The sequence below is a fragment of the Neodiprion fabricii genome, chromosome 5, assembly GCF_021155785.1.
Source record: "Neodiprion fabricii isolate iyNeoFabr1 chromosome 5, iyNeoFabr1.1, whole genome shotgun sequence".
Taxonomy (NCBI): domain Eukaryota; kingdom Metazoa; phylum Arthropoda; class Insecta; order Hymenoptera; family Diprionidae; genus Neodiprion; species Neodiprion fabricii.
In genome coordinates this window covers 6,480,075-6,499,744 of record NC_060243.1, presented here as the reverse complement: position 1 = coordinate 6,499,744, position 19,670 = coordinate 6,480,075, and the positions used below count along the sequence as shown (strand labels likewise).

General features: G+C 35.6%; 1 protein-coding gene and 1 long non-coding RNA gene across 2 annotated transcripts in view; one reads left to right on the top strand and one right to left on the bottom strand.

The window, feature by feature from the left end:
* The window catches only part of LOC124183451, an 87,377-nt gene that overhangs the window by 66,180 nt on the left and 1,527 nt on the right, over nt 1-19,670 (top strand). The window lies entirely within an intron of this gene.
* On the bottom strand, nt 13,813-14,430 carry LOC124183448 (28S ribosomal protein S21, mitochondrial). Its single transcript, XM_046571946.1, has 2 exons — nt 14,309-14,430; nt 13,813-14,176 (listed from the first exon to the last, which is right to left on the bottom strand). Exon 2 carries the CDS (start codon nt 14,174-14,176, stop codon nt 13,907-13,909), a length of 270 nt encoding a protein of 89 aa, XP_046427902.1. The 5' UTR covers nt 14,309-14,430; the 3' UTR covers nt 13,813-13,906.

The following is a 19,670-nucleotide window of genomic DNA, read 5'->3' as shown; positions in this document are numbered from 1 at the left end:
TACAAGTTCGTCGTTTGGAAAATATATTCAAGGGCAGATATTTTTTTACCAATTTTATTTCTCTTTTATAGAGATGAAGAGAAATTAAGTTAAAAGAGAGCCAAATCCCATTCATCCAGTTTATACAATATTATTGTACGAAACGTAGATTGTTAAAAGTTTGACAATAATAATTATACGAACTCCGAATTTGTATATATTAGATTTAAGTAATATAAAAGTCGATTGACGTCACGTCGCGAAATTCTATACCGTAACTATTAAAAACATTCCACATCCATCTCATTTATTTTAGTCTCTGTTTATTCTTCTATTCTTTCTTTTTCGCTCCAGCATTGAAATACGACATCGATGCTGAGAAATCGGATATCTGCATAAATTATACGATACTTATGTCTATTATGTCTGGCATCTATGATTTCAGTAAAATATAATATGCATTAATATACATATTTTCACATATACATATATGTAGGGCAGTTCAGATTCTTTATATAATTGTTTTGACTTTTAAAGGCACTCTGTTTTGTTTTTTTTTTTTAGATTTTTTTAGGCACAATTTTAATTTTGCCACGTTATTAATCGACACAATTTAAATGGATGAAAAAATTCTGAAAAATGGCGCGTCAAACGTCAAAACTTTTTCTTCCTACTGTTTTCGAGCTTTTTTTCGAAAAACAAAAGAATCAAAGAAAAAAAAAAAAAAAAAAAGAAACGTTAAAAAATTAGAGGCAGGAATTATTTTAATACGGATGATTGCAGAAACATTTTCGTACGTCGCATTGGATCGTTGAAAAAACTTGTAATTTTTGGTTCGGGAACGATGTCCAACGAATTGTGGCGTGACACGGATCCGGCTAAACAAAATCCACCAAACACGCAACACACGGCGTATTTCACTGCGCAAATGTCGTCAAAATTTTCCACAGGGTCAATGAATTTGCAGTTTTTTCACCCCACCCTCCATGACTCGAATAATTAGCAAGTTTCGAACGAGTAGATAAAAATCATACGAAGAAAATAAAAAAAAATAAAATAAAACCAAATACTTACACGTATGTACGTGTTAAACGCTAATATTCGTACCTCTCATACATTTGTATAACATTGTAACAGACTTCGGGCGTTTTTAACACGTACTATACATTTAATACATTCCAACCGAATTTTACGGCATCCATTATGCCCACCTCGTTATGTACCCATGTCAGTTACACGTACCGTACACATACCTTACACACCTGACGTATCTACGTACGTACAACGTTCACCTACCTACCCATGCCTAATTACGTCAGAGTCGTACGATTCTGTCTGACATTGTTCATACAACACGGCGCCAGTCTCTCCTCTCCTCTCCTCTCCTCTCTCCTCTCCTCGCTTTCCGTTTTACTCCCTCTCTCGTAATTTTCCCACCAATATAGCAGGAGACACTCGATTGTCGCTACGTGCGCGTTTATTATCCCATTCCGCCCTCTCTTTTCATGAGGTGATTCGCTTCTCGGCGAATGGCTACGTAGGTAGAGTTTCGCGAATATTTACAGCCTCTCCTCATTCGCAGGTACACGTGGCGACCGACTAGCCGTATTATACAATCGAATTGCCTATAGGTACACGTGTGTAAAACGAAATCACGCCACGTTTCCGCTACTCGAACGATACGCGCTGAATATATCGAGGACGTGGATTTTATTATTTTTTTTTTTGCAGATTTATTGATAAACCGATCGGTCCGATCAATCCGATAGATCTAGATTATTTTAGGGATTTGTTTACAGGTACAGTGTACACAAGTCGAATTTGAAATACAGATACACGTGTGTAATTGGAATCGTAGATTTTAATCAACGGCGAAAATGTTACACTCGGTCAAATCGTGATTGAAAAATTTCTGAATTCAGATATCGAGTTAATTTTTTTAGTTTTTATTTTTTTGCTCAAATTAGGGCAAAGTTTCACTGGGTGTGAATTTTCGAAAACTAAAGGTATTTACTGAGAAAAAGTTGATATTTTAATCGATGCGTTGACTCGGAGGGATTTACACGGTATTGAGACTTTGCGTAATACGGATGAAAAATCGCTAATGGCGTTACCGCGAAGCTGTGACAGTGAAACCGGAAATTGCCCGATCCCGACCGGAAAGTGATTAATCGCTGTTTCCGTGCAAAGTGCAATTGATTTTGATTTAAACAGAATAATCGCGGAGTGCCTGAAACAATTGAGTATTTGAATGAAATTTTTTTATTTTCATATTCTTGTAGATTGGCGAAAAAAAAATATTTTGGACCTTTTTTTTATTTTTTCGATTGAATAGAAATTGCCATTAATATAACAAATTGAAAACTATAACACTGTGAAATTAAATCACCTATAACATGAAAAATTATCATTTTTAACGAAAAACAAAAAATATGTCATCATTACTTTGTCTTGCACTGCATCGTGCACCCCTAAAAATGGAAAAAAAATTCATTCAAATACTCGGTTGAAGGGAAACTCGAATCTAGCTTTAAATTTTACTCGAACATACAACGATACGATCGTTATTATGATAATTGTTAAACGTACGAGATGTGCGGATTCTATTCGAGTTGAGCTGTATTAACGACTTATTTTGCGTAGGCTAATAGAAGATAAAGATTAAAGGAAAAGAAACGAAACAAGATTATCGAACCAAGTTTAACAAATTTTCTCAAGTCGGGTATTATATGTGATTCGTATATAACAATGAAGACTCGCTCGTAAATGTCAGTTTGAATCGATAAACTTGTAGAGTGAATTGCTTTACCCCCTTCAATCTTCCTCTCTCTCTCTCTCTCTCCCTCTCTCTTCACCTTCGCGTTTTAACCTTGCTTCTCAGCTGTGCTGTTTCAGCCTTACAGGCCTTACCTACGATGGTATTATCAGAGTCACGAATTCTCGTCCCCACCTATTTCTCTCTGTCCGTGATCGCGAGTTCACCAAAATTTCCACTGCTGTCTATCTCACGTTCAACAGATTGTGCGAACGGTTAACGAATAAAACAAGTTTGTCAATTTTGAAGTATGGAGAATGCAATTTTTCTGGACAACTTGGAAAACCTGGAAATGTCAGGGAATTTTTTTGAATTTGGTGACGAGACAAACTGAAAATATCAATCTTCTTTCTTGGGAATTATGAATCATTTTTTGAGGTAAAAGGATTACTTTTTTTCGTCGAGAAATCCAATTGGCATAAACTGACTTTTTTATACATACATTATATTTTTCTTCAATTCGAATTGAATTTGAATCGATTGTAGAGTTGACAAGCTGAACGATTTAGGTTTCAGTAACTTACCAGAACTGGTGAAATGTCAGGGAAAACTAGGTTTTAGGTCCTTGAAAACCTGGAAGTGTAATGGAATTTTTTCCCCAAAAATTTGTGGCCACCCTGTAGTAGAAACACAAGTTTTTCATAAATTTCTATCAACTCTGTTATTTCAAGCTGAATGTGGTTTAGACAAAAAAAAAAAAATTACGAGAACATTCGACGTCACGAATATAAAATTTTTTTATACAAGAACCTATCGAGAATTTCCGGATACTTTTTTTTCTGCAAGGTGTTTACTAATTACCATAATTACGTAAGCTATATCGGTCAAACGGATGCTCTGTAGTATTAATAAAAAATTTAACCTCAGTCTATACAAGTGTAATATTATTATGGAAATAACGCGTTACGTATTATTACACTTGTTGATTGTAACATTGGTTCGTTGCCCGCCACCTTGGATTTACGGCCTTGCCCGAGGCTTTGTACGTACGGTGTTACGTTGAAAGTTGGATCAATGACATCGAAGCTATGCTATAATGACTTGCGTATTACAGATTCCTTCGCCTTTCACGATACCTAATCGTTTCAGCAATCGTTACGAAAAATAGTCCACTTCTCAACAGCATTCAGATTGATAATTTTCGAACAACTGAAATTCGGAGTAGTGTAGATGCAATCCAGTTGTTACGAATGCAGGCGCTGATAATTAGTGGAGTTTTGTGTATAAGGCATTCCAGGTGACATTGTACCTCACCCCCTTCGATTTTTGAACATTTTCACACCGGCGAGACTCTGGCGAAAATTATAAGAAATCGCAAAACCAATTTCGAAAACGTCGTTTTTCAAAATCTGGACAAATTCACGGAGATTCTATGATTCGAAATGTGATTTTTGAAGCACCACGTGATCGTGGGATCCGAATATTTACTTTTTTTTCGCAAGTTTTTAGTTTTTCCATGTCGGAATTGTTTTTTCTTTTTTTTTTTTTTCCATGTACATATTTGACACGGAATGTCCCGTATACAAAAATACGTAGGACACATGTGAGAATTTTCAACTGTTACCCGCTAGCGTCGTTTATATTATAAATTTTACAGCAATATGGCGAATTTTTATGACGTTGCCAAGAATTCGTGTGCTTGACCCTTTTAGAAGCCTTGTTTCCATTACAGGGAACATCGTGTATCTCAAAAATTCATAACAAAAGTTTCACTCGACGGTTTTTTTTTTACTTTTCAAGAGTTGGTTCTTGTCAACAATTAAATAATTAAAACCTATTTGAAAAGAAGAAATATATATTGAAGATTGTTTCTTTATTTCCTGATTCTATTTAGTCTTTGAAAAAGACGCGTATAATATTCGTTCTCATTTCTAAGTTTACAGGTTATTCGTTACACGTCAATTTTTTTTATTCTGAAAGAAAAAATATACGTTTCTAGAACAGTCTTATATTGTCATGAAAAAATAGATAAGTTTGCCATCTAATAGCTTAACTGCTTAATTTGAACAACAACTTTTACACGATTTCTTCGAAAAGTTTGTTAGGAATTCTTTAAGTTGTTTTAATGTGCATAACGGATTTTCAAAAAAAAAAAAAAGAAAAGAAATGACAACGGCATTCAAAGAATATAGTTGAAAGGAATAAACTTCCGTGTTAAATACATTATTTCTATCAATTGTTTATCATTTTTCCTATTTGTGTATTTTTTCTAAATGAAACTTCCGCACTTTGTCAATTATATAATCTAATACACACAGTGATGGAAATCGAAATACTTTGAAGATTTATGATTTTTTTTTTTTTTACCGCTAGGTTTAGTTCAATTTCGAAGGTGTTAAATCCATTCTAAATACCAGCGAATTTCGATAAAGAGAAAGAGTATCGTGATCTGTATCCGCATGTCTATTTTGTTACTTATCGCAAACTGATCGTAACGCTTCAGTCCAATAATTAATTAAAACAGATATAGAATAAAATGGAAGCTGTATCGCGAATAGTCATCATCGGACGATGTTTCCGCCCCGCGGAAAAAACACGCCATACACGTTATCTCGAAATTGACTAACGGACGCTAAACGAGACAGCAAAAGTTCCCCATCATTCAGGTTCATCGTTAAACTTACCTATCGCAAACGTGATGCGGAATTCTCGGTTAGTATAATTATCTGCTAAGGGGAAATCGTCATACGATGTATGACGTAAAATTTTCGTCTCATTCGAAGATAGAAGCAAATCGCTGTGCAGGAAACGATAAAACTAACGAGATTACTGGTCGGCTTTGTCAGCACCGAACGGCACGGAACAGACCGAATTTGTAAATGTCGTTATTATACATATAATATATCACGTTTTCGTTTATCGTACTCGTATATTCGTTACAAATAAGACTCGAAAAAGTTTTCAATCAGTGACGTATAGCAGTTACTTTCACACTAGAAAGTAATTAACGATTAAGATATCGTTTTCAATTTGTTTTCTCAATTTAAACGAGTGACAATATTTTTCCTACTCTTATCGCGGTCCCGCAGTTACAACGTGTCAAATTACACATGCGCATAGCAATATATCAGTAGTTGATAAAATATTACGTACATAGCCACTTTCGTCCGAAAGATTGGAACCTCGGTGCCTATTTTTTTACTTACTTTTTTTTCCTTTACCCCATCAATCGTAAATCAGGTTCTCCTCATTTCTCTAGTTTTGATTGGTCGACAGGTGACGCGAAAATTGGATATCGAAACGGACAGCTTGCACGAATCAGGGTCCGATTATACGTGTATACTTAAGTAGTGAAGCTGGACCGTGATTCGAGGCGTTATTTCGGCTTGACGAATGGCTTCGGTTTTCTCTGCAACCACAAATCTATATTCGAACGGCGTTGTTATCGTCGAGATTAGGCCGTCGGACGATGAATTTTTTATCAGCGTGAGTGAAAAACCTGAAACCGGAAAAAACTGTTACTTCCTTATACTTTTCATCACCGTGAAAAGGGAAGAGTCTCTTGGTCTGATCGAAAAACTTCCGCGATGATCTCGAAAACAGACGAGTGAAAAATTGGAAATTGATAGGACTTGGGGAGGGAAAAAAATTTGTATGGAAAAAATACAAAACAACAAAATGTACAAATTAAAGAAAAATTAATATTCAGACTGAAAAGGTAATGAGGAGGAAAAAATATATGATTGTCGGTAAGACATTGATCAATCAATTTGTTTCCGGTAGAAAAGTAAGTTGAAATTTAACGGAAGTGGAAATTTTTCGTGACCTTCATTTCGTTGTGAAATCCTGTAAGCTTTTTAGACTTTTTAGACTTTACATTTTTTTTTAAAAACAACCAAAAAAAAGTTGAGATTCGTTGAAATTAGAAAAAGTGATTCCAAAGCGAAACCAAAGTAAAACCCAATAAATTTCTCGCATCTCCAAAGCTGATGAAGAGTAATAAATTTGTGCGAATCTAATTTTCCATCGCGATTCGTTCAGTTATAGTCCGCATTGATTATTTCATCCCGGTCGTTGCTTAACAAAATTCGGTATAAAAGTCCCTCGGAAATGTAAAACACGGCAGGATCGCAGTAGCGAATACCGGGAGATGTTGGGGGGTCGAATTAATTGGTACGTAGAGGCAGAAAAAGGGAGTGTTCGACGGTGATTATCGATCATGCGGAATTAAGGTAGCTCGGCAGACTTTTCTCGAAACGCGTCGTTAAATTCAGCTGACTGTCGCAGAGTCAACCGGCACGAACCAAATCATCAAGTCTGCAGATTATTCGGGATCGATAAAAGTCGTTGAGAATTTACTTTACGTATAATACTTAAGTAATGAAAATTATCATCAAATTGTTTTTTTTATTTTTTCTCACGAGTTGCGATGAAGACTGTGCAACATCTTTTTGGTCCAAGATATGTTTCCCTTTCCATTTTAGACATTCGATTGAATCATCGGTTCAAACGATTGTCCAACTCTTTCAGGAATGCTTAAACAATTCAAATTCTCTCGAGTATGCAATATGAAAACTCAACCTTCTCTCGACGCGTCAGTTTATTAGAATTTAAAGAATATAAAAAAAAAAAACCACACAAACTCCTCACCGTCATGATAAGTTAATCTGTGTATAAAGTTATCGGGTTGAAGTGTACCGGAAATACTGATTACGAATACCGCGCAATCGACCTGCAACAATGACGCAGTCACTTCCGGTTAGTTGTTCAATGCTTTCTCTGAATTACACACATCGTATCCTGCTTTTGTGTAAGTTGTGATTGATTTTTTAACGCTTGGAGATTTTCGCTCCCGTTGCCGGAGAATTTGAACCAGCGTTAATCCGATGGATAGTTTCGTCGTCACGACGCGAACGACAGCGCGTGGGGAAAGTTCAAGCAACATTTTATATCCGGAGCTTGATCGGTAAGCCTGTGTAATAAAAGAAGCAGATTGTTTCGCGCTTAAATCGAAAATCACTTTTTCCCCGTCCCGTCTTTGATCAAGTGTGTAATAAGAAACAAAAAAACAAAAAAACAAAAAAAAAAAAACCGTTTCCGCAGGTCCGCGCGTTGTATATTATACAACAATATTTACATGCAAAGTGTTGTATATCAGCCGTGTATATGTATATACATGTACAGATTCTCTTTCCTTCTCACCGTCATTTTATTTTTTTATTTTTTTATTTTTTTCGCTTGAAACTCACGCCGCGCAATTTTTGCAGAAATTGAAACCGCGAAGGATTGCGGAGAAAGGGCTGTTTATTCTACCCGAGAGAATTATATTTCCTCCCTGTACACTTATATCTCTGGTTACGTATGCGTAAAGCAGCGGATAAAACCTTGTCCACGCACGTAGACCACGCGTTTTAACCCCATAACCCCTTAACACCGTCGAAATGTTGCAGGAAGTCGCCGTTACCCGCGAGTTTTACATTTTTTATATTTTCTGTGGCTAGACTTGCAGGGATATGGGAAGAAGGGAGGAGGAGGACCTTCTTCGCGAGGAATAAAGAGGTCGACGACCATTTCTGGCGCAGGATTTCACCCTCGTGAGGAGGCATTCCAACCCTCACCGTCGGCCATTTTCTTCATTTTTAAGTCTGGTGTAGTGTGTTAAAAACAAAAACAAAAAAACATCCATTACCGAGTTTTAGAATTTTTTTTACCAAGAATTAGATTTTTACTGCTCCCAGAAACACAAGAAGCCAATTTTATTCGTAAATTCTGTGTTGAGAAACGAAGATTTTGAGACCAGGACGAACGTCGGCAAGCTTTTGGTTTAGAAGCTACATGCAAAACAATTGATGTCAAAGTGAGAAAAATTGAGTAAAATATAAATTAAAACATTTGGTTTTTTTCATACTTTTTAATTATTCGTTTCGCCTGTTTATTCTGTTCAAGGAATATTTCACCGAAACGATTGAGGTGTCAATGTCGTTCGAAATCACACTGAAATTACTAATATTAAAATAAAATTCTGCATTAGTAATCACGAAATACGTAATCACGGTGTCAATTTTTTCTCCTGCATCCTTCAGACCCCAGATTATTTTCCAACACAAAAGCCAAAAGCTTGCCCACTTTCATCATGGTCTAAAAATTGTCGTTCCTTAAGACAGAATTTATGAGAAAAATTGGATTTTCGTGTGTGTTGGGAGCAGTAAATAAAAAATATTTTCTTTGTACAGTTTACACTATACTTAAAAATAAAAAAAAGTCACCGATGGTGAGGGTCAAATGTAGGTCGGTTTGTGGTGGAATACCTTATGTATATATATCACGTCTACCGCTTGCAGCTTCATCTTTAATTCATCCACACTTCGCCTCGTAGTGGCGTCAATGAAAAGCGCAACGGATGCAAAAATATTCACCGGATATGAGATGTGTGCGTACGCTGCTTATTATTATACACAGTATTATAAAATATAAAATCTTTGAACGAGGCTGACTTATATTAAAAAAAAATAAAAAATTCACGCTTTACTTTCAACATTATGTAATGTAACAGAATATGACGAAAATTTGCATTATTACTACAGAATTATTATCGCATATTACATAATACTATGTAACGTCAGTGAGAAGTTTGTACAGATCATTTACAAAAATCTTACCCATCAGATGATCATAATCAATTTGATCGGTAGTTATATTTTCATTAGAAGTGAAAAATAAAAGACGTAAAATCCTGTAATTTAATTGCCTCGCTTTTGCTCCAGAATTTCGGGACCACTTCGCAGTGTAATCGCAGGTATCTCAATCCTGCGAATACGTCGTCCCGACCTTAGAGTGACAGTCGTGTAGTTTTGTACAAAGGAGAGGGATAAAGCCCGTTGACCTGTGACCACGCAAAGTCTCGCTTTGGCGAACTTGCGTCAATGAGAATCCGCGAAGCTTTACTCCAAAGGCACGAACAGCTGTATTAGAGTTAAGTGGCTCGAGGCTGACGTGCGTCGGATTAACAGCCTTGAGGAATATACAATAAGGACGAATTTCGGACTTACTTGTACCTGGTAAGCGATTACAGGATGTAGGAAAAGCGGTTCAGCGGGGCGGGGTTGAAATTCCGAAAGCGCCGAATTGAGAATTTTTTGGTGGCGAAACTTGGAGCAAAGGAATCGAACATTGACGAAACATGAAAGTTTCGAATAGTCCGAAAACCGACGAGTCAAAGTTTCGAAAGTGCGACATTGAGAAAAATTTCATTACTTACAGTACAATTAGAAAAATTGAGTAAAACTGCTCGAAACTTTATTTACCGGAATTTCGCTCCATCGTAACATGAATTTTCAGAATCTTGTATTCCGGAACTTCGAGCCGTTGTTTCTTCGAAGTTTGATTTCTTTACTTCAAGTTTCGCCACAAAATAATTCGGAACCAGGCGCTTTCGGAACTTTTCAAATTCGGAACTTAAACCCCGCCCCGGTTCAACTACCGCGTATTGTTCCCAGCTCTACATCCAGAGCGAAGACACCCTCTCGCTACCTGTTATTCGCTCCAGAGAATATTCCGGAAGTGAACCTTGCGCTACACGCTACAGATGTAATCTAGCCCCGTTCACAGGCCCCCGTGACTCAACCTTTGAATCACGCGATTTGCGTCCCGAATCCGTAAACCTGATACTGTATCCGTACAGCTCTGGGATACCACGCCTATATGTCCATAGGTACTAACCACTGTCCGCATTATTTCATGGGGGATATCGTCGAGGACCTTGTCGAGTCTGATATCGACCGGAGATGACCTTCTCGGGAGCTTTTTTTTTTTTTTTTTCTTTACCTAGTTACCTATAATACGCCTTGTTTTTTATAAGTCGACGAAAACTTTCGCACCAACAATTTTACACCGTTTGTTTTATCGCCTCGAAACGCCTGGATCCGAATGACCAAACTTTCAACCCCCCCGCATACCGTGTTATTGTACCAAACTAGAATGTACGTTCTTATTCATATCGTTGGAAACGATTGGACCTTCAGCGCGCGTGTTATACGTGCTTTACGATTCGCAGTGCTTTTTTATTTTGGTTTTTTTCGTCCGTTTCAACGTTTCAACGGGTTCGGCTTTCAATTTAATTCACATGTTTATTGTATTTGATCTTTATTTTATGTCTAACTTATGTAGCTACCGTAATTAGTGATCGTGTACAGGCTTGAATTGAATAACTTTGGAGAAATTTCGTTGGTTATCGCGTACTTTGATCAAATTGAAAAACATTCGTGAAAATTTATTGTTTACTGCGAAAAGTTTGGTAATATACGTACCGGCATGCGTTTGTATACTTGTATAAAACGTGAAACTGTGCCTAAAAGATGCTTTCGTTACATTACGTTAACGAAGAGCGAAGATATATAATCGAGGGCGAGAATCTGATCAGTGGAATCAGTTTATTTACGGTAATGGGGGTTTGGGAGAAGGCTGGAGGGTTGGGATTATCAAACTTTTTGGCAGGCTGAATCGACTCCTGATAAAAACTCGCCCCACTTGGTCCCTGATCACACGACACGAGACTTGATTCAAGGCCATGTGGCGCGGCTAACGTGCGGCATGATCTTTGCACAATGTAAACGAAAAGTTTGAACCCGGTTTTAAGGGCCTGTATAACTCGGTGGAAATATAACAACTTGTCGAGAAACTCTTTCCATTTCCCGTAACACTTTCACGACCATGTTGACTTATGTTTATTGAATTTTTGCCAAGTCAAGACGCTGTCCCATTTCCACTTATGCCAAGAATGTAGAAAATATCTTATTGTATTTTCGTTGATTCGGACCGTCTAAAAGTCAAGGATGTACCGAAAAGACTTGAGACTTTCGCGACTTTAAACTTATATGACAGATGATATACTGAAGAACAAGAGTGGCAATAAAGTCGAGGTAAAAATGGTTGGCCAAAAATTTATACTATTCGTAAGGTTTATTAGGGGATGTGAAATCACTCCGACAGATTATTATTTTTTTTTTTTTTTTCAATAGGTGATTCGATATTGACATTTCTGTGTACATCGTAATCAATATCGGTGCCGTGTTGTAAAATATAAGATTTGACGATGCCGATACGATGAATGACAAAAAGTTTTTCACTGTCAGTCAATTTGTAAAGTATAGTTTTATGAATAACATTAATAACATCGCAAAGTGAAATCAAACTCATCTAATAAATTTCGAGTCATAGATATCTAACGATAATCTTTTGTTTAAAATTCTATTATTTTCCTTTATCGAATTTTTAACGAGATTTTGATCCTAGCTTACGATTCCTACATTTATTTGAATAAATACTTGTTGTACGAGTATCTCGTTATAATAAAATTTCGTGGATATTTTTGGTATTTATATGAAAGTTAAACTCGTCGATCTCGCAGTTTTAAAACCATCTATAATTTTACGTAACGTATCTCTGTTCTACTTTTATACTCACGCAACATGCAGCCAGTAAAAATTATCAAATGTCCAGGAATTACGCGGTTCTGTATCGTGATTTCCCTCTTATTAAAATAAAATTATCAACAATTTAATGACCGATAAAACGAATTGTTTCAGTCCTCGTGATTTGCAGACTTTTTTTTTCTTACGATTAGCGAATTAGCGCTTCTTAATTTTGATATATCTCGAGTTTGAAAGTCGTCGGTGTTCGATCCGTGATTTACTTTACCCTCGATAAGATTATCACGGGTTTTTATTTTTCTCCGCTATTCTTGCGGATTTTCCTGTCCGATATTGTAACGCATAATCCACAAGCGAATATGTTGCTCTCACATTCTGTACCGTGACGATGTAAAAAGAGTCTTTGGCTCGCCAAAGATTTTCTATTCTACGTAGCTACTGGTTATAAGTTCAATTCTAGACGCCGGTACGTCTAGACTGGATCAGTGGTGTAAGGGGAAAAATACGTCGTGAAAATAACCACAGAAATGAAGAAGAAGAAAAAAAGAAACAAAGAAACGAAATTACCAAGGGCAACTCGAACCGATATCCTCACGCTTATACTGCTGCACGCATTACAGTGTGATAAAAACGACGAACAGAAATGAACTAAAAAACCATGGTCTTTGTGTCTCGTATTTGGTGGTCACGAAAAGCGAATTCTGACCGCCTTTCGAAGTTTCGCATATTGGATAACGCGAAAAAAAGAAGAAAAAAAAAAGAAATACGGATTACCTCTCGAGATAAATATAATTAAAAAAATTAAATTTATCAGATACAAAATCGCGTGATCAGTCTAATTAGTTTACCGATCGTAATCCAGTTTCTATGTGTACACACATACACATTGTAATGGATATACTAAAAATAGATTCTGATAAAATTCCGCACTCCCTGAACGATAGATTGATAAGTTATAAAAATATTAGTCAGCGTAAAAATTTTCAGAGAAGTTTGCGATATTTTTTGGTAATAAATAAGTAATTCGATTTCGATAAGACGTATTTCTTGTTCAACGGGTATCGGAATTAACTGATTAAATTTTATAATTTTCGGGTCAACCATTCATCCAGCAATGGAAACTGAATGTCTGATTGATAGCTGTCGTTCGGTTTGATTTTCTATCAAATATCGAAAGCTCTTCTAATCAACTAATTGCCAATTGCATCGGATTCAATTCAATAATCAGTTTTCATACTTTTTTTTGCTTCTAAATCTGAAAAGAATTTTTTTATCCGCTGATCGGTAGCTTTCGTTCGATTCGCTCTCAAACTATCAACTGCAAAATAAATGTACGTGAATTTTCTGCCGCGGAAATCGAATGATTTTAAAAAACGTTCGGCTAATCGGAACTCATTTGAAATTCTCATCGGTGTTTTCATCTAGCTGTGAAAATAACAAAATTCAGACTCCCGCAATCGAGTTCAGAGAGCAGCACCTAACGGCTGACGTTCAGGTCGGTAAAGAGAATTTCTGTAGTGGAAATCAACCAGTTTCACTGCTTCACTCGACAGCGTGGTGAGTCTTTAATGTCTGACATTTGACGTATGAATTCTATGATCTAAACTTGTCCCTTTGACAAATATAAAAATTGTATGAACGAAGGGTAGATTGTTTTAATTTATTCTTTCAATGTTTATTCTCAATCTTCAAATCTTCAAACGATTCATTACAGACTAAAATTCGATTTAACATCACGAGGATTTCAAGAACACCCTGGAAAGGGTTCTTCTCTGTTTTTCCTCATGATGAACTGGATCTTCCGGTCCATATCCTCGTTGTAAATGGCCTTGCACTTCTCGAAGTTTACGCGCCGGCGTGTCTGACAGGGTTTTTCGTAGTACCTCGTGCGCCTGAATTGCTCGAACAAACCTTCTCGGCCCATTATTCTATTAAGAACACCGCATGCCTCCTCGATGTTGTTGTTACGGACGTAAACCGTCCGGGCTATGAAAGAGGCGTGCCGAAGACCCATCTGAAAAATCGGACCAGCGTAAACGATGCTTTTATAGGTTAGGAACAAGGAGTATTCGGGGTTGAGATGTGCCCACGATTTATTTTTTTGTCTTAACCGAAACAATACTCGATACACTGTCAAAGTTCCCACCTTGAGTCGCGGACGGCCTTCTCGTATCTTCTTTCTTCCCAAAGTACGAAAATTTGCGTTTTTCAAATTCTCAGATCGACGAGCGGCCGCTTAGCAGACAATAGCTGGGGTTTTTTTTTTTTCAACGATTGTAGCGACGCTGGCGGCGAGTCGGAGAAACACGATTGCCGTCGATTTGAATTCAAATAAGCGCGGGAGCATTCAAACGCTCGAATTCTTATTAATCCGGGTAATTGAGTGGATTATATTTTGAACGAATACTTTTATCGCTTCTGATACGAGTGAAACGATAACATTTTCAGCCTCGTACGTTACATCGGCTTTATTGAATGTTCGTAATTTTTTTTTTTTTTTTTTTCACTGTGAAGTAAGCGAATCAATTACAACCGGCTTGTCACAACTAAATTGCAGATGACCGAGGAACAACATGTTTAACAAGGTTATTACGAAGAAGTACATGATCAGGTGGTACACAATCTAGAAGAAAAAAACAAACATTTCAGAGTTAGTAACCGTTGTGTATCGTATTTTTGCGATTACACCGCAGTGGGTAAAAATGATTTTAACGAGTCGTCAATCACCTCCTGATCTTTCATATCGTACTTGAAGCACCAACGACAAACGCAGAGCCACGTGGACAGGGACAGTAACAGGGCTACGGCGCCAAACGGTGATGAGTGAACGTGAATCGTAAACATTTGATTAGATTTCTCGGGGTTAAATATCCTCGTACGAATTTCTTAGCATCGTTGATTAAAGAAGAAGGTAAGACTGAGTCTTGCGTGCGATCCTCGAATACTTTCAAATATACAGACCGCTCGTGTCTGTTTGATACCTGCATGATATGGCGCAATTTCTGCCTCTTGAAGCTGCGAATAAAGCGGTACAAGAAAATACGTTGAAAATTTTCACCGTATAAAAGACAAAAATTGATATCGAGATGGTGGATAATAGAAAGGAGAAGAAGAAAAAGAAAGAAAGAAAAAAAAAAAAAAAAACCCCGGCTGAAAGCCTTCGTGTCTCTCGAGTGAGTGAGCATTGAGCTTTTAAAGCTCTCTTATCTTTATCGGGACTTTTATTGTTATTTTCTAACCACGAACAAAGCCTGCAGTCTTATTGTGTTGTAGAAAAAACGGTGACGTATATGTTATATATTTCACAACTCACTCGATTTCAAACAAAGTCATAGAAGGCCAGGGTGAAGTGGAGCGGTCGGAATATCGCCAAGGGAGTCTCTTCACCGCCGGCTGAATAATTCGTCCCTGTCAAAAGGCTGTGTCAAGGGTAGAGAAGTGTTTCAGACATAGCGGAGGTGATCAAGGAGATCGATTTTTCATACCAGAATTTAGGCTTGGAGGTGGGCATGGAAAAGGATTCGTTAACATCTAATCGAAGTTTTCGTCCTCGTTGAATCTGACATTGTTTACAAGATTTACGGTTATTTTTCACTTTTTATGCTACTTTTTCCGTGTGTTATTTAACGACTATATAAAATCGTTGATAATCGGACAGGAAATTTTGACAAATGCGGAGATCGGCTGTTGAAACAAATGTCGCGAGAATAATATACTGGCTGAGAACAGTTTGTTTTTTTTTTTTTTGCTCTTCGTTGTTTTTTCATTTTGCTTTTATTTTTCTCTATTCGTGACGTTGATTCGATGTAAATTCTATGATTAAATTTACCATAATAAAATGTTTTCGGTTTTAAATAAAAATGAAAACGCCGTTTTCATGACACTTTTTATTTATATCTGTATAATATATGTAGTATATGTATAGTATATTTATTTATTATATTATAATAACGGGTTACAAAATATACGGGGAAAAAAAAGAAAATAATATAAAGCGACGAATTATCGAGCTTTTTTTCTTTTTCAATCTTGTTCAATTTCATCATTTTTGCATCTTTTTTTCCTTAAATCCAATGAATTACCAAATGCACGATATTATAGTATATGATAATAATAATTCACATATCGGTGTAATTATACCGACAAAGTTTCTTGACCGAATTTCAATTGAGAGAAAAAATTGTTATTTTCATTCATACACATACGTACAATAATTAATATTTAATACTCGAATTGAAATCGAAGACTTTTATCTATAATTTTGGAAAATTTATCGTAATTTACCATGATCAATTCCTTTTTATAATCACTTTGAGTAATTATTATATTAATTATATATTCATTTATTTATTCAATCACGTATGCATAATTTATGGTATATGATATTCATGCGTGTATTTTCGTCACAATTTTTAGGTTGTAACCACACCATGTAAATACACACGTAATTTCATATTAGAAATTCAGAGATCGATCCAGAAGTATCCAGAAGAATCGAACCGATTATATTATGTACTAAAACATCTTTTGATTCGAATTATTAAGTTTCTCGCATATCAAGGCATCACGAAATGACGCGTATCATTAAGTACCTAGAAATATTTCCAATAAATTTATCTCTTTCAACGAATCACTTGTACAGTAATTATTTGACTCCAGAGATAGTAAAACTAAAGTGTTTTATACACAGTTTTACATTTTTCAAGTATAATATTTTAAAGACGGATTATCATGAATATTTTCATCCTCATTTTCATTCCATGTATTCAATGTACGATGCAGTATTTAATATCGAGTGTCGTAGTACAATTTTAGCAACGTCATAAAATTGGCTGATTTTTCTCTCCTGATATTAGTCATAAAATCTCAAAAATTGAAGAAAAGATTCAGTGAAACTATTTTACACCGAATCGCAGTTCTTGTCGAACGGGATTAATGTGTTTGCTTTGTGGTTTGTTGAATCCGAGGTTTGAAAAAAAAAAAAAAAAAAAAACTACAAGATTTTCGGTGGAATTTTACTTCGATCGAATTTTCCTTCCTGTTCAATAGCTTGATATTTTTCTATATAAAATTCGCAACTATAACAGTTACTGCATATCGCAATGTGGGATCATCATTTTTTATTTTTTCATTTATATATATATATTTTGATTCTGTATCATGATTTTTCTTCGTTTTTTCTCTCATTCTCTCTCTCTCTCTCTCTCTCTCTCCAATTACTACATCATTTGGCATTAAAAACTCTCAATTTTTATTCTTATCCATTATATGTATAACATATCATGTATATGTACATGGCTCGGAAGGTATGATGGTGTTCCATGAGGATTAAAATTGTTTGTTTCAAACGACTTGTAAATTAATAAAATGTAATTTACAACGCCTGCACGCGATTCTATACAGCATTCTTTTTTTTACCGGCAGCGTGTATTACGCAATGCGCGTATGTACAATGTCCCGATGCGACGATATCGATGTACACACTTGTATAAATATATCGAATTGATTTTGGTCCCCCGCCAGATATTCCAAATTCACCACAACTACAACGTGTAATGGATGAAAAATGTCGGTGCGCATGTAGGTGGTAAGCAATAACGTTAACTCGAGCGTACGACGAATTTACACCTTGGTAATTTCCGATAAATCGATCCGACCCAACCGATGCCGCAACCCAACCAAAAACTCTTCGTAAATCATACGCCTACCTACGTGTGAATTTTTTCAATCAGCGACGAAGCCTACACAAGCTTAGATTTGTTTGTAAATTGAAAGAATAATCAAGGAAACAAAAAAATCCCGCCTTGGCATTTTTTTTATTATTTGAAAAATTCCCGTTTCATAGAACACCGTCATAAGTACCGTTTTACAAGGTAAATGTGTGCGCTGAATGACGTTATATACTTATTATACTATATTACTGTTGTTATTAATAATTAAAGTCTGCGATAACTCATTTGTTACACGTACACGATGTACGCAAAGAGTATGCCTGTACCTTGGGATGGTTGTTTCTTTTTTTTTTTTTTTCTTTTTCTTCTTCAATTTTATTAAGCTATGTATGATTCATCTATTACAATGTTATTATTTTATTTTATTTTTAATACTAATAATTATCTCTCTCGCATTTTCATTTATAAGTATGTATATTATATGTTTGTCAAAGGCTTCTGCATTTAGGTGTATTATCATACGTGTTATAATTATACTTATATACTTGTTATAGCCAACGTGGTAAATATATGGCATATCGGTATAATTATACGAATCGTATTTATCTTCTGCGCATATGTTTTCATACGTTCAATACGCTGTTACGTTTTAATATCGTATTGTGTGAAACAAAATCTTCGAAAAGAGATTTCTACGATTGATGATTACTCTGATATATTTAATATTACAATAATATGTATACTGTGTTGTAGTATACATCTTTTGAAATTCATATGCTTAAACTTTAAATCAATTAAATACTCCATTCGACGGTTTCAATTTTTTTATCATTTTTTTCCTCTTCATTTTTACGTTTATCTTTTCGCCTCTCTGTACCGTAACGCATCGAGTAACTAATCTGACGATAAAAAAATATTTCTTATTTCCTGGCGTAACAACAGTGTGGCGGGTGATTTCTTTCATTGCGTTGCGTTACACTTTGAATTTTACTTATACTTCTATTCTCGTTCTGTTCTTTAATTTTCAACTCTTTCTTTAATAAGAAAGCTCAACAGGTAACGAGACTAGCAAATTTATTTCTGTGTTTCTTTTTTTTTTTTTATTTATTTCTCTCTCTATTTCATTCCCCTTCGACGATTAAGGCAAACACATGATTGATTTTTTCAATCCTTCAAAGTTAAGTAATTTTTTTCTCATCGTGTAACGCAATGATAGTAATTTAACTATGTAAGCATGTACGAACAGATATTTCGGTTGAAATTTTTATCAGCTATTGTATCTGTATTATATAGGAATATACGTATAGTTAGAGTTTACGACTAACATTGAACTTATGTTTCATTTTCGAAGCATCATGGATAACGTGCTTCTTTCTCTATGTGTTTTTTTCATCCTGCAAAGCGTCGTGTGCGGAAATTCATTGTCATCGATTTTCGCTTCCTCGTTATGTTTCTATATGCTTGTATTATTGCAATTTTTGAAAGTTAAAATGTTTATAATCAACGGTTCCAAAATTTGATAAGTAATTTTATTCCTCAAATTCTCTTCGTTTATTGCGTATTTTTTCTTCTACGTTCATTTCTTTTTTCTTATCACGAGGTTATTTGTTCAGGAAAAATTATTGTTCAAACTTACATCCGTTGATATTTGAATCTGAAGCTATTAGACTTTGTATTCTTTGATTATGCCTCCTTCGATATTTTTCGATCAAACTTCAGAGTGTGAATAGGTGATTTGAATAACGAAATTTCGACTCATTAAATAGAGACAAAAGGCAAGCAAAAATCAGAAACTTGCCAACTTTTTCAAAGAATTCGCACTTCTAACGGATAATA